General features: G+C 37.2%; 1 protein-coding gene across 1 annotated transcript in view; it reads left to right on the forward strand.

Annotated features, from left to right (window-relative positions):
* Positions 1-14,628, forward strand: part of cpt1a2b (carnitine palmitoyltransferase 1A2b) — a 41,946-nt gene extending 27,318 nt beyond the window's left edge. The window contains exons 11-19 of the mRNA XM_028454679.1: positions 589-777; positions 1,878-1,983; positions 5,041-5,157; positions 8,501-8,665; positions 8,773-8,901; positions 9,665-9,820; positions 10,942-11,055; positions 12,089-12,181; positions 13,976-14,628. Of these exons, the coding sequence (XP_028310480.1) occupies positions 589-777; positions 1,878-1,983; positions 5,041-5,157; positions 8,501-8,665; positions 8,773-8,901; positions 9,665-9,820; positions 10,942-11,055; positions 12,089-12,181; positions 13,976-14,098 (1,192 nt within the window). The 3' untranslated portion in view covers positions 14,099-14,628. The remainder of the gene's footprint in view (positions 1-588; positions 778-1,877; positions 1,984-5,040; positions 5,158-8,500; positions 8,666-8,772; positions 8,902-9,664; positions 9,821-10,941; positions 11,056-12,088; positions 12,182-13,975) is intronic.
* The last annotated feature ends 223 nt before the right edge of the window (positions 14,629-14,851 follow it).

A 14,851-nucleotide genomic window follows, 5' to 3' on the forward strand; every position in this document is an offset into this window, starting at 1 on the left:
CTTAACGTCCAAAAAAAATTAAAGAACTGATAATTGACGTCAAAAGGTCTGAAATCTTCAATTATCCATGTTCATTTACAACTAAAATATGATTACATGACCAGCTATTTTTCCAATTACTGTTAAAGATACTATTGTTATTTTTCCCCTGAAAGTCAATTCTAATTATATTCTCAATTACCAAAGTTCATATTCAATTAATCACAATTACTGAGCTTGCTATAAATAACCCAATGTAACTTAACCTGTTAGCTTTCCGTTAGCATCTCTTATGATAACTGGTCGGTTTTGACCCATGTCATAAATCAGCTGTAAAATACACAAATATTATCTTTCATCCAATTTGTTTTTCATCCTTGAGCTTTTGTCTCCGAAATATCTCTGTCAGCATTTTCCCGCCAGTGTTAATATCATCATGTAATACATTTTGTAGCTTTTCAACTGAAGTCGACTTCAATCTTTGTGAATTTAGTTGACTGAAACTTGACTTGAACTAAGAAGGTTTTTAATAATTAAATTAGGACTACAACTTTTATTACAATTCCATCATGAGGCTAAAATGTCCCATGTCTCCCACTTTTCTCCCAGGATTCCCTGGGCTCAGACCAGGAAGCAGTACTTCAGCTCTGGCGTGAACAAGCGATCGCTGGACGCCATCGAGAGGTCGGCGTTCTTTGTGACTCTGGACACCGAGGACCAAGGCATGGAGGGAGACGACCCGGTGGGAAACCTGGACCGTTACGCCAAGTCCCTGCTGCACGGGAAGTGTTATGACCGGTGAGGGAAGGCCACAGGTGCATTGTGGGATATTAGTTTCTATGAGGTGTTTTTTTATTTTTTTTTTTTTTTTTTGCAACACGGGGGTTTTTTTGTAACACTGTAACACAAGTTCTATACATAAAGGCTGACATTACACTGTCATCATTATGACATCATGTTATTAGCATGGATAAGGTGTCATGAAGGCTTTCATTTGAAGTGTCGTAACCCTTTGTTACCATTACCCTAAACCAGGGGTCACCAACTTTTCTGAACTGTGAGCTACTTCATAGAGGACTACCATTGCAAAAAGCTTCTTAAATATTACATTTTTACGGATTCACTTAAAGGGTAAGGGGCTAGCAGACACTTGAAAGGGTAGGAAATGCAACACTTTTACTCTCCTAATTTATTCATTTGTTTTATATTCTGCATTCTATAGAAAATCCCCATGTTGCTATTTTTTTTTTATTTATATCATATTATTATATATAACATGCTACAACCCATACACAAAATCCGCAGCATTTAAAAACATTTTTCACAATGTTTCCATGCAAATAAACATTTAAAGATGGTTAATTTAATATTAAAACTTTATCACGTGCAGCAGTATTTAACTTTACTGCTTTACTGAATACTAACTACATCTTTCATCTGTATTTATCTTTGTGAGTTTGAATCCTGGAAAGAAAATCAGTTTTTAGATGGAGCTCAATGGTGATGAGAGCTTCTGAGGGTCCCTCACATGGTCCATGTGGGGTGCCTGTGGGCCCCGTGTTGGTGACCCCTGCCCTCAACCCTAACCTAACCTTCCTAACCCCACTAGATCCCTCCACTTAACCCAAAAAACGCCAACATCGCTCCAAAGGTTTCATATTGTAGCGAACAACACTTTCTGACAGCCTTCATGTCACCTTATTCATGCTAATGACAGCATAATGTCAGCCTTATGTATAAAACTTCAAGTAAAGTACCAGTATTGCTTTTTTAATGTGTTTTACATGTTCTTATTGTAATAGCTGAAGGACCTAAATGTCTGACTGAGAATCTTAGAAAAACTACATCTTTTGTAACCAAAGACAGAATATTTAAAATTATCTCATGGCTTCTCCCAGGTGGTTTGATAAATCCTTCTCCATCGTGATCTACAAGAATGGGAAGAGTGGCCTGAACGCGGAGCATTCCTGGGCCGACGCTCCCACCGTGGCTCACCTTTGGGAGGTGTGTTTTTGATTATGTCCAGTGACTTGTCATCATGGCATGTAAAATCCTAACAATTATAAGAGAAAGTTAATCTGTCCACCTGACTACATTTTCTGTTTTCTGTGTGATTTAAGCATTTCTTGTTCAAATCTATTGAAAAAGAGCGAGAGGAGGCACGGAGCAGTGGTGCTTCATCTGTACGATAGACATTTTAGGACATCCTCAGGTTTTAGAGTGAGGTATCAGGAAAACCTGTTATTTGTCAAACCAAACAGACTCATGTTTATTGTTTATTAATATCCCCATTGACTTCCATCTTAGTGGTTGCTTGTCTTCCTTGGGTCTCTATTTAAAAGAAACAAAATATTTACAACAAACATACAATAGCAAAAACAGGATAAAATACAATTACATACAAATACAAATACAATAATAAAAAATGGTAATACAACGGTACATGTCCCAATCTCACATGTACAACAGCAACAGCAAGTCTCAGCAAAACCTGCGTCAAATGAAACACCATCAAAGTACACGGCTTCAGGCTTCAAAATAAAAGTCGTCAGACTCAACGGCCTCAGGACCATAAAACACGACATGACGTGTTTTAAAGAAACAGGAAATACACGTGACGTCATCGATATGTGCTGCTTCAGATACGAGAGTAAGTTAAAAGCTGATATTATGGAATGGATTAAAGAATAATGAAAAACTTTCAAAACAACTGAATGTTTTAATTAAAGGTGCCGTCCGCAACGCTCAGGTCCCTCCCTCCGCGCTGCTCTCTTGCCCTGCCTCAAGACTTTCCAAAGTCCCTCCCTCAGAGGAGCTAACAAGCTAATGTTAGTCCAGCAGCAACATCACAGTAATATAACATGCTCTGTTAAAAGCATAATACTGCAGCACTTCTTTTTCTCTATGTGCACACACCTCAGCAGCAGCAACAACACAGTGTCACTTACAGCAGCCCAAACGGCAGCTGCTGCGCACACACAAACAACACATGCACTACAGAGTTCTAGTGTAACAATTACAAATTAAACATAATGTAAATCAAGCAGCAGTAATTACCTTTCAAGCAGAAAAGTCACCAATTCCATCTTCTACTCCTCCAGACCATACACTGTAAAAAAAAAAGACGGCGCTCCAGCCCGTGAATGGGGCAGGGCCTGCGAGCAACAGCTGTCAGACAGTCCATCAAACACAATCCTGGCTCTGAGTGGTTCTTTTTGCTCGGTCGAGCAGCAGGGGGTGGGGCTCAATGAGCCTGGTTTTTCACACAAACTACTAGTTTGATGTAAAGCTGTCTTTACATAGTGACAGCTTTAGTAAATGTGACAAAAAGTCACTTTTATGAGAGTTGCAGACTGCACCTTTAAGGTCAAAATTGAAATATAATCAGAATCAGAGTGTTTTTTCTTATATTAAAACTAAAACCATATTTATAATTAGAATAAAAAAAATAATTGCAACCTATTTACAAACATTTAATATCATATTTAATAAAAGAAGAAATGCATTGAATTACTATTGGGTTCCTAAATTTGAGCATCTGACTCCAGTCATGAACGTCAGTGATTATGGCACATATCCAAAAGTGGTGCTTCCGCTTCCAAATAATTTCCCCAAAGCAGCGGCGTTTACGGGAATAGAGAAGGAAGCTGGCGAATAATCTCCCCATCTGAGATTTATCAAACACTACAAAAGCAGCTGTTATTTAAAAACTGACTCAGACTCCTGAGAGCATTTGTTAGTTTTTTGGAGAACTTCTATCATCTTAGTAGTTGTCTGCAAATGTGAGTGTGACTAAAAACAGTCACACTGCAAAACACGGTTAGAGCATCAATCTTTGTATCAGAAAATGACATTTTCCCCATTAAAACAGTCAGGGTAAAAGCTTTTTTCCAGTGTTTATACAGTGGAGTTACACAACGAGGCATTTTGTGTCCAGACCAGCTGACTACATTATCAGTGACATCATGTAGAAGCTGTTATTAAGTCAGTGATGCTCAACATGTGGCCTTTTATGTCCTAATTTTAATTATTATTCCCCCAGAAAACCTTTTAACCCCTCCTTTTTTAACTTATTTCCTTTGGCCATTTTTCAACTTCCTTTGTCACATTTTTGTTCCTTTTTGAAAAAGTTCCTTTGGCCAATAAATACCCCTTTTGCATATTTTTTTGTCTTTTTTGTTAGTTCTTTTTGACACTTTTATTGATTTTTTTTTTTTTGTCCTTTCTTAAAGGGACACGTGGACATTGTGACCTAAAGAGTTGACTCATGAGTTATTTTAAATGATTCCTCAGGCCAATATACAGCACTTGACAGTATCAATGCTCCGAGCGAGGCTTCCCTCTTGAAATACCGACAATGTAAGTTTGGAGAGACGGACCTTCTTTGGCCAGGTCATGTGACCTGGAGAACGTACTCGGGCTAGGCAATATATTGAGATTCAAGATGTTTTGCGTTTTATATTTTGCCCGTGTAGAAAATTGCAATATTGCCAATATTGAGATATGCATTTTCTACAGCTTATTTTGTTTTAAAACACTTCATTTGAATTTAAATTATTGAGATTTATATTGTATATTGACATTTTGAGAAAAAATATTGAGATATGGATTTTTTTTACCTCTCAGCCCTATCACATGTCTGTATCTACAGTTACAGAGACATGGCTTCATGTTTCACAAATTAGAAAAATGTTTATGATTAAGTTTCTTGATGAAAAAGTGATTTATGTGCAGTTTTTTAAATATGAAAGTGTTAAAATGAGAACATTGTATTGCAACTGATAGTGTATAATGTGTGTGTTGGTATTGTTTTGGTTATTGATTTAAAGGTCAGGGGTGATGAGGTGGAATGAGTCATTGTGGTTTCTCAGCAGGTTGTTTACATGATACTTAAGTTTTAATGATGTGTTTGGGAGTCGGCTATGCGTGGGTAGAATATCAAAAATATGTGGGAGTTTTTTTGTCACGAATATAAAAACACATTTTTACCCTCTGTTCTGTTCATTAACAACTTGTAAAAATAAGTGTATTGTGTGATTTTTAAAGTGTGTGTTTTGACAGTACACGCTGGCGACGGACGCCTTCCAGCTGGGATACACCGAGGACGGGCACTGCCGAGGTGAGGTGGATCGCTCACTGCCGCACCCTCAGAGGCTCGTCTGGGACATTCCGTCTGAGGTGAGCGCATGCTGCGGGTCACCCCCACACTTTCCACTGAGCCGTTAACGTATCTTTAACGTTGGATCATCAGCCCTCGGCGAGCTTGAGATTGTTGTGTTAGTCATTTTTCAAGCGCAGGTTGTGACACGTCTCAGAACACGCAAACATCGCCTACAGAGACTCTCCAGTCTATGGTTATGTTTTCTGATGATGTCATTTTGATCCTAAATGTCTTTAGAGCAGATGTTCTTAACTCATAATTCACCTGTGTGCTATAGATCAGTGTTTCTCAAATGGGGGTACGTGATGATACTACAAGGGGTACTAGAGACAGAGAGAGTGGAAAATTAAGTAATTAATTTATTTATAAAGCGCTTTTTGCAGATAAATCTCAAAGTGCCTGTGGCTACAATAATAGCTTACCACCATAAGTGTGGAGTGAAAGAATAATCTCTTAATTCTGTAGAGCGACTTTGAGTGTCTATGAGAAAGCGCTATATAAAATTGATGCATTATTATTTTCATTATAAATGCTTCTCTGAAAAGCAAAGTCTTCAACAGTTTCTTAAAAATGTCCACACATGTTGAGCTCCCTGAGAGACTGGTGCAGGTTATTCCAGTGTCTGGGGGCCACAGTCTGGAACGCCAGGTTTCTTTGGGTTTTAAATTTAGTTTTTGGGATCTTTAGGACACCCCGACCTGAAGACCGAAGGCTGCGCCCTCAAGTGTAGGAGCACAACAAGTCCGAGATATATTGAGGGGCCTGACCATGTAACGCTCGGAAAGTAAGAACTGAGATTTTATATTCTATGCAAAACTTGACTGGAAGCACGAGGAGCACCAGTGAAAAGTCTGGCAGCAACATTTTGTACGATCTGGAGTCTGTTTAGCGTTGACTTATTAAAGAGCCCATTTTACGCTAATTCAACTTTTCTGTGCTTTAAACATCATAAAAGTGATATTTGGGCTTCATACACATGCCCAAAGTGTTTTTTCATTGATTCCCTCAATTGTTAGTTAGAGGGTCATCAACACACCGGACCAGCCATTTGCGGCGCCCACATATTTAGGTGAAACATATTTAGAACAACAGGATTCCAGCCGTTTGGGGACATGGGTGTGCTGCCAATGGGCGCTGCTATCACGCCTCCATGCAGCACGGATGGGAGGGGGGGCGGGAAGATGTAGAGATGTAGAGAAATAGCATGATATGGGACCTTTAAAACAAGTGAAAACAGAATTACAGTAGTCAATGCGTGATGATATGAACAAAGTGTTTGTCTTGGTCCCACTCCAGGCATGAGATCACTGAAAATGATAAAAAAAAAAATTAATAAAAAAAAAAAACTATAGAAATAAATCTACCGTATTCAGGATCCTTTAAATTAGTGTTTTTCAACTTTGTTTTAATATAAAAATAAAAAACCACAACACACAATCTTCTGTATTTGTATACTATCTACTTTCATACTCTACTGTACATCTAGTTAAACTAAAATGCAGTAATATATATATGTATATGAGCTCAAACATGATCAAAGTGAATTTGATTAGAAAGCTTCCTATAATCTAATCCTACAAATACATAATGACGATAAAGCTATTATTTCTATTCTGTCAGATGTTTTTCATCTCATTTATTTCTATTTCTATTAAAAAATTAAATGAAAATCTATTTCTTTATTATATTTCAGAGTAAAATAAGTCCCTGTAATATCTCAAACTGCACCTTTTTCCTTATGATAGATTTTAGAAAATATATTCACCTAATTTTTGGTTTTGTCCCTTTAAATAGACTCAGTTTTGGAATGCATCATAGGTGAAAGAGAAACTAGACTGATGTTATTTCTGTGGAATTAGTGTTTTAATTTTAGTTCAGTGGGTGTGTGGGTTATTGTGTAGGTTGATGAGTAAATAATTATCCATGCACAAAGCGGTGGTTTCATTTCCACTTTCCTTGCAGGCAGTGAGCCACTAGTTCACACTGCAGAGGTGTGGTTTTCCCCTACAGCGCCTGAACGCACTTCATTGGAAAGTTTCAAAGGTTTTTTTTAACAGCATTTATTTCAAGTGGCTTTTTAGTGCAGCATAAACTTTACACTGTCATAATTAACTGTTTCATGATTTGGTTTGTAAGATCATTCATGTCTGTGGGTTTTATGATTAGATGAAGATCAAATCAAACTTTATTTATAGAGCGCTTTTTATTACAATTCAAAGTTCTTTACATCGTTAAAGCCTTACATACAATAAAAAAAATACCCCACGCAAACCATTCATGTGAAACCACAGCAGTATCACAAACCCACACACACAGACGCGTAGAATAAGCATGAGCATTATTTATAATGTCAGTGACCTGGGGGCGGAAGGATATCTGTGCGCTAATGGATTTTTTAAAGAAACATTTATTTGTTTTATTTTCTTTTATTTCCACTCAATCAATTTTCAAAGTATATGCGGCAAGAAAATAGTGTAAAGTGACTAAAATGGGCCAAAAGCAGTCAAGAGTGGCCAAAAAATGGGCAAATAAAAGGAACCAGGTGGTATGTAATGCCAGCTTAAATTAGCAACATGTGGCAATCAATAGTGAAAAATGGCAAAAATGTGGTACAAAAAGAGGCAAAAATGTAGGGTAAAAAGAAAACAAGTGGTATTTATTGGGCAGAAGTTAGCTTATTTAGATGAAAAGTGGCCAAAAAATTAAAGAAAGGACAAAAATTGGATGTGTCAAAAATAGGAAAAAATAGGTATTTATTGGCAAAAGGTAGCTTCAGTCTAAAAAAGTTTCATAACTTTTTGAAAAGCGGCAAAAATGGGACAAAGGAAGTTGCAAAATGACCAAAGGAAATGGGTAAAAAGGGGTTAAAAAGTTTCCCCCTTTTAAGGTTTTCTGAGGGAATAATAATTAAAATTAAGACATAAAAAGCCACATGTTGAGAATCACTGACTTAATAACAGCTTCTACATGGTGTCACTGATAGGATGGACTGGTCTGGACAGAAAATGCCAGTGCTGAATTTTTGTCCCAGTCAACCCCTGGTGGCATCAGTCAGGTGAGGCGTTCAATGACACTCCAAAAACAGCGAGGCCTGGAAGAAAGTCAAACTTCCCACCCTTGGTTTTAAGCTTTAAAGCTAAAGGACATCAATCTTCATAAATATAGCCGTCAAACATAGCATTATGTGTTCTGCTCATGTTGTGGATCTCCGCTTTATCCGCTGGAAGGGAGAGCTGTTTCAGTAGAAGTTGGCTGCAGATCCAGGTTTTGTGAAGTCACAGCGTTTAAGTGTCAGGAAAACATGACCAATGATTCTCAGTAACAGCTCTGACGGTGGTGTGCATTTTTTCTCTTCGTCAGGTCCAGACTCAGGTCTCCAGCTCTCTCGCCGTGGCTCAGACGTTGGCCGACGACGTGGACTGTCATGTGTTTCCCTTCAGAGAGTTTGGGAAAGGACGCATCAAGAAATGTCGCATCAGCCCCGACGCCTTCATTCAGATCAGCCTGCAGCTGGCGTACTTCAGGGTGACGCCCATAACTCTTTACTATCAGCAGGAAATCGGTCACAATGGCCCATTGTCTTAGTCCATGGTGTCAGTTCTGATTGCACGTTTTCTTGCTTTCTTTCTCAGGACCGAGGCGGGTTCTGCTTGACCTATGAGGCGTCAATGACTCGTCTGTTCAGGGAGGGCCGCACAGAGACGGTGCGGTCGTGCTCCAATGAAAGCTGCGCCTTCATCAGGGCTTTGGAGGACGGAGAGGTACGGATGCCGCCTTTTATTTTCTTATCGGTTCAGATGAGATGTGAGAAGACTGAGAAGTTTGCATAAAGCTAAACTTAAAAGGATCCTCCACTGTTTTTACAAATGTGGCTTAAATGTATCTATTAGGAGATCTATGCTTATTAATTTGCACCCTTTTCATTTTATTACGTTTTTAAAAATGGGACTACTACAGTTTTAGAGCCATGATCCGCCATCTTGAAATCACGTGATTGATGATGTCACACGGCCCCACAGCCTGTTAACATGGAACTTTGACGACAGTATTAACAGTTGCAGATTACAGAAAAATGCTGCTATCATGTAGTATAAGCGTGGAAAAAATTGGAGAGTTTTGTTTAATTTGGAGCGACTGTGAAATCCTGGAATTGTATTTTTTTATTTATTGCCGTCATTTATCATCTCATGGGAAATTGGATGCTGGAACACCAGGACAGATTTGACTGGAGTTTGATATTCCTGTTGTAGGAAATGATTCAAGATTTTGTTGCACAGAATTTCTCCATCTTAGTCAGAGGTTAATGAATATTCCATGTGCTGCTCTGTTTGTTTTCCACCTCCAGCAAGGATTCATCAACTCTCAGCAGCTTCTTAAATGTCTGACACAGCAAACCTAGACCTTTTAAACATTAAGTTAATGATTATTAAACAGTAGTAATGGTCACTTCAGATGGTATTTGGTCTGGTACCGTTGGGGTCCTGAGGTTTGGTAGTTTGCCGACTCTTTGCTGATGTTGAACAGGCGGAGGATCAGTGCAGGCAGCTCCTCAGACGAGCCTCGGAGAAACACCAGAACCTTTACCGCATGGCCATGACCGGAGCCGGAATCGACCGACACCTCTTCTGCCTCTACGTGGTCTCTAAATACCTCGGAGTGGAATCGGCTTTCCTCAAAGAGGTGACTGGTTGTTTCTAAGTGCACTCGTCACATGTTGAGCACTTAGGCATGGATGGTTTCCAATGTTTGCATCTGCACAGATGTATAAACAAAAGCATCTGTTGTATCAAAGGCCCTCTATGCTCAGAAAAAAAATTGTCAGAAAACGGGAAAAAATGTGCACAAAAACCAGGAAAAAATTAGTCTGTAGCACGAAAAACAGAAAAAGAAATTGTCAGAAAAATAGGGGGGAAAAAATAGCACCAAAAACAAAACAAAAAAATTGCGCAAAAAAACTGGGACAATAATTTAAAAAAAAAATTAGCATGAAAAGTTGGAAAAAAAGAGAAAATTTGCGCGAAAAACTGAATTTTTTTCTCTTAAAAACAGAGAATAACATTTGCACAAAAAACTGAATAAAAATTGCACGAAAAACAGAAAAAATACTTCAAAAACAGAACAAAAAAATGAACCAAACTATTAAATTATTCAGAAAAAAAAAAATTTTAATTAATTTTTTTCAAGTGAATGCAATACGCTTCAGTGATATATAACAATACACTGCTACGCAAAAAAAGAAAATTAACATATTCACAAAAACACCACATAGAAGGAAGATCATCAGTGCGTGCTCATTCTTAAATATCTATTCAGTTTATTATTAAACGGTTCCAGTTGTCCAGTAAATGACGGGATCTGGTTACAAAGCCGGGGAAATAACTAACATTAATTCAATTTAATTCAACTTTATTTATATAGCGCTAATTACAACAAAAGTCATCTCAAAGCGCTATTAAAATATTTATGTATAATTTTGTTATGTCTCGAGAGAGTAATGTAAGATTACTTTCTGTGGATGGATTTAACCTTACTAATGTCCACCTGCTTGGATAATTACTCTTTCAAAAACTGCATTTTACAATTCGAAATGGGTGTCTTTAATGATGAAATTAAGAATATATTAGAAATTGGAAATAAATGAAATAGGTTATCCTGAAATTTTGATAAGAAAATCAAAATAAAATGAGTTAAAGTGCATTAGAAGTGAATAAAGCTTATTTCATTTGAAGAACAGTGATGCCAGTAGTAAAATAACATCTTCATGCACACGCTCAGATCTCTGCCGTTTCCTGGGTTTGCAGGTTCTCTCCGAGCCCTGGCGACTCTCCACCAGTCAGACTCCCGTTCAGCAGATGGAACTCTTTGACCTGAAGAACCATCCGGACTTTGTCTCGCTGGGTGGAGGATTTGGTCCTGTGAGTAACGCATTCCTAAATTAGCAGCATTTTAATTTGGTTGCTGATCATTAAATGCAGAATTAAGCGTAAAAAGTTACTGAAGCTCTGCCTGATCTGCATCGCTCGAGTCGTAGAGAACGTGAACGGCCCTTAGTCCGGCTTCCTTTGCAAACAAATGAACAGCACACATGAGATCATCAGTACACAACGAGAACTTTGAGATTTTTTAAACACATTTTAGTCCAGAGAGAAGCTGCAGAGAACTGTACGCAGGGTATAATATTAGATTTGTGACCTACCTGCAATTTTTTACTGGCCAAAATATTTGTTTTACCAGCCAACGTAACGTTTTATAACCACAACCTTAACGAACGTGGCTCAGGTGGTACAGGGGTCGTCTTCTGATTGAGAAGTTGGGGGTTTGATCCCAGTCTAAATGTCCTTGCATGGCAGTTCAGTCCCATTGGTGTAAACGATCTGATATTGTAAAGCGCTTTGAAACTACTTCAGTGGGGGGATAAAACGCTATATAAATGAAGTCCATTTAGCATTAGTGACCACTGCCCGTATCTGTGAAGACGTTTGATGAAAAATGCTGAAAATGTGTAACTATTGATTAACTGTGAAACCAGTGACGTGTTAAATCCAGTCCAGACTGTCACATGGTTCATGTAGACTCAAGTAGTTCCCAGAAGTTATTGGTGGACAACTCGGATCTATTGATTCCGAGTGACTTACCTGGGATTTGTCGTCAGTAACTGCATTGATTTACAATATTTATACAGTACACCATCGTATCTGTGTATATACAATATACAGTATGTTTATGTAGTTTCATAAATATATATTTTTTATGTTAATGGCTTTAGATACGCTGATAATAATAATATGCAAAATGATTATTTAAACATCTTAATGTTCAAAAGTGCATAAAAACTGTCTACTCAGCTCTATTGTTCACTTCCAGGAATTATGAAAGGTGATGTCATTGCTCTCTCTCTCTTTCTCTCTAAACGGCACTGGTTTAATCTAAATGTTTGACCTCTGACAGGTCGCTGACGACGGCTACGGCGTCTCTTACATCATCGTTGGTGAAGACATGATTAACTTCCACGTGTCGTCCAAGCACTCCTGCACTGACACCGTGAGTAACTGGAACCAGGGTTGGAGTCAATTATAATTGTAATCGCGTATTTGGTAATTAGCTGTTTTTCCAGCTGTTTGTTAATAAATGTGCCTGTGTAGCATTTCTAAAAGGTACAAATCAAGCAGCGCAGATTCACGCGAGAAAAGTATTTTATGCGTCTGTAAAATAAAAAAAAACATGTAAAACGTGTGATTAAATGTAGGATTACAAGTCATTTTATTTGTGTAAATATCAAATCACGCGTCTGTGAATGTTTTCTTTGGGTTTTAAAATTTTAACGCTACAGGTTCACATTTTTTTCCACGTCATTTGTAACATAAAATTTATTTCACTTGTGTGGATTTGAGTTCTAACGTCACATTCTACGAGCTCTCCTATTTTTCAACATATTATCTACCTGTGTAGAACTCTTATCTTTTCTATTACTGCAGTTGCTGAGGATTCATGCTTTTTCCTCTTTTTACTTCTTTCTTTTTCTTTTTTCTTTTTTTAAGCAACTGTGACGTATAAAAATTGTTATTTCTTAACTCTTTGTCAGTTTAAGCTTCCCTATTTCTGATGACATAAATCAGAGATGGGTGGGGGTTTTCTGACCTGAGGGTCACGTTATTAATCAGCAGCATTGTCAGCATTTAGCATAACTATCAAATCTGAGCATGAATACAGGCTAAAAGAAAGAATTTGTGTTTTTTTTTGTGCGTTCCTGTTGTCATTGTTATGACTGGAGTTGTTTTTAGGGCCCGAGCACCAATGTGAACGTGTAGAGTTAAAATTTTAATACTGTTGATGACATCATCAGTTTGAACATTCTTGGAATACCGATGACATCACTGTTGATGACATCGTCAGTGTTTTAAACAATGTTTTGACAGGAGTTTTACAGTGTGAATTGGTTTTAAATTGGTTTTAAATTGGTTTTGGAATGACCAAATTACTCCAAAATTACGGATGCAATTATGGAAGCCGTTGGCAAAGTTAGATATTCGCTCTGCAAACACACACACAGACCTTTCTTGCATTATAGATAGATTAGGGCCCAAGCACAACCCGAGGAGGACCCTATTGTAATGCACCTCGTTTTTATTATTATTATTCTTGCAAAAAAATGATTGCATTTTTGAGGGCCTAAACACATCCACAAACTCATGAAAATTTGAACGCATATTAGGACTGGTGAAAAATGTTATGTTTTGGGGGAATTGGACATGTGATTGGCCAAATGACTCAATAGCGCCCCCTTGAAAATTGTATTTGCTCTAAGCTGGCACTGATGACATCATCACTGTGGACCTTCTGCAAAATTCTGACATCACTCTCTACAGTGATGACATCAGAGACAGACAGAGTCCTTGCTTTTATAGAGAGATCCGTCTTGCATCCAACACTGCACTGTTAAAGTACTTCACACACATATTTTTATTTTAAACATACATGTTTATTTGGTTTTGTTATAAAACAATCTTGACAATAAAGTTGAATCTTTATAGATGTGAATATTCCTCTTAACAGCCTGTTCACTTGGATGATATGCTATGGTTATGGAAATTATTAAGAGTTTGTAGAGCTAAGTAGATGCTAATCAATTACAGCAGAAAGAAATGTACATGTTAACTGTTGCTTTGTAAACGTCTAAAGCTGCCTTTTTGAATGAAAGAGAAACAAATGTGACAGCAAAGCAGCCAGAAAAAGGTTTTCTCTTTAATATCAGCCCATGATTGATTATTTTAAACTCTGACGTCAACGTTTTTCCTCTTCCTCATTCTCTTCTATTTTGTTCCTCTTGATTTGTAGGACTCGCACAGGTTCGGGAAACAGATCAGCAAAGCCCTGCAGGACATCATGAATTTGCTCTCAACTGACCCCAAAACATCCTCTAGAGGCTCCGCCCACCCTCAGCCCAAGAAACAGCTTTGAGCTCTGACCACAGATGTTTAAATGTCAAATATTTCACATACCAAAACGGAGAAGAGATTTGTTTATAACTTATGACACTAAAAACAACAAAGGATTAGTTGTTGACTTGAGGAAGAGAAAAGGAAATACACAACATTCAATATGAATGAAATGTCACATCGAAACTCCTCGTTTTTCACCAGATTAAAGTGAAAATGAATAAATTAGAATGAGAGCGATGTGAGGAAACTATGGAGGTAGATTTGTCTTTATTATTTAGTTAAAAATTAATCAATCAAAGAGTTAGGGTTAAAAATATATTATATAAAAACATATTTTAAATAAAAGAAAAAAGTATTGAAACGCAATTTTTTGGGACACAATTCAATTTCAATCATTTTTTTGATTTTATGACATTTTATGACTATAATATGGCCCAGATATAAAAAGATGACTTCAATAAAAAAAAAACAGAAAAACATTTTAAATCAAAAAAATAATGTGTTTTTGGGGCTAAAATGTTTTTTTGCATTTCAACACTTTTTTTCTATGAAAATGTATATATATTTTTTTCTTTTATGGAAATGCTTAATTTTTTTGATGGAATAATAAAGACAAATGTATTATAATACTGCCCAAATACAAAAAAAGATGACTTCAATCAAAAAAAAGTCTTTTCAATCAAAGAAAAACGTGTTCAAATGCAATTATGTTGGTCTCAAATATGTTTTTGCATTTGAACACTTTTTTCTTTAATTGAAAAGTAGTTTTTTT

Source organism: Gouania willdenowi, chromosome 8 (genome assembly GCF_900634775.1).
Source record: "Gouania willdenowi chromosome 8, fGouWil2.1, whole genome shotgun sequence".
Taxonomy (NCBI): Eukaryota; Metazoa; Chordata; class Actinopteri; order Blenniiformes; family Gobiesocidae; genus Gouania; species Gouania willdenowi.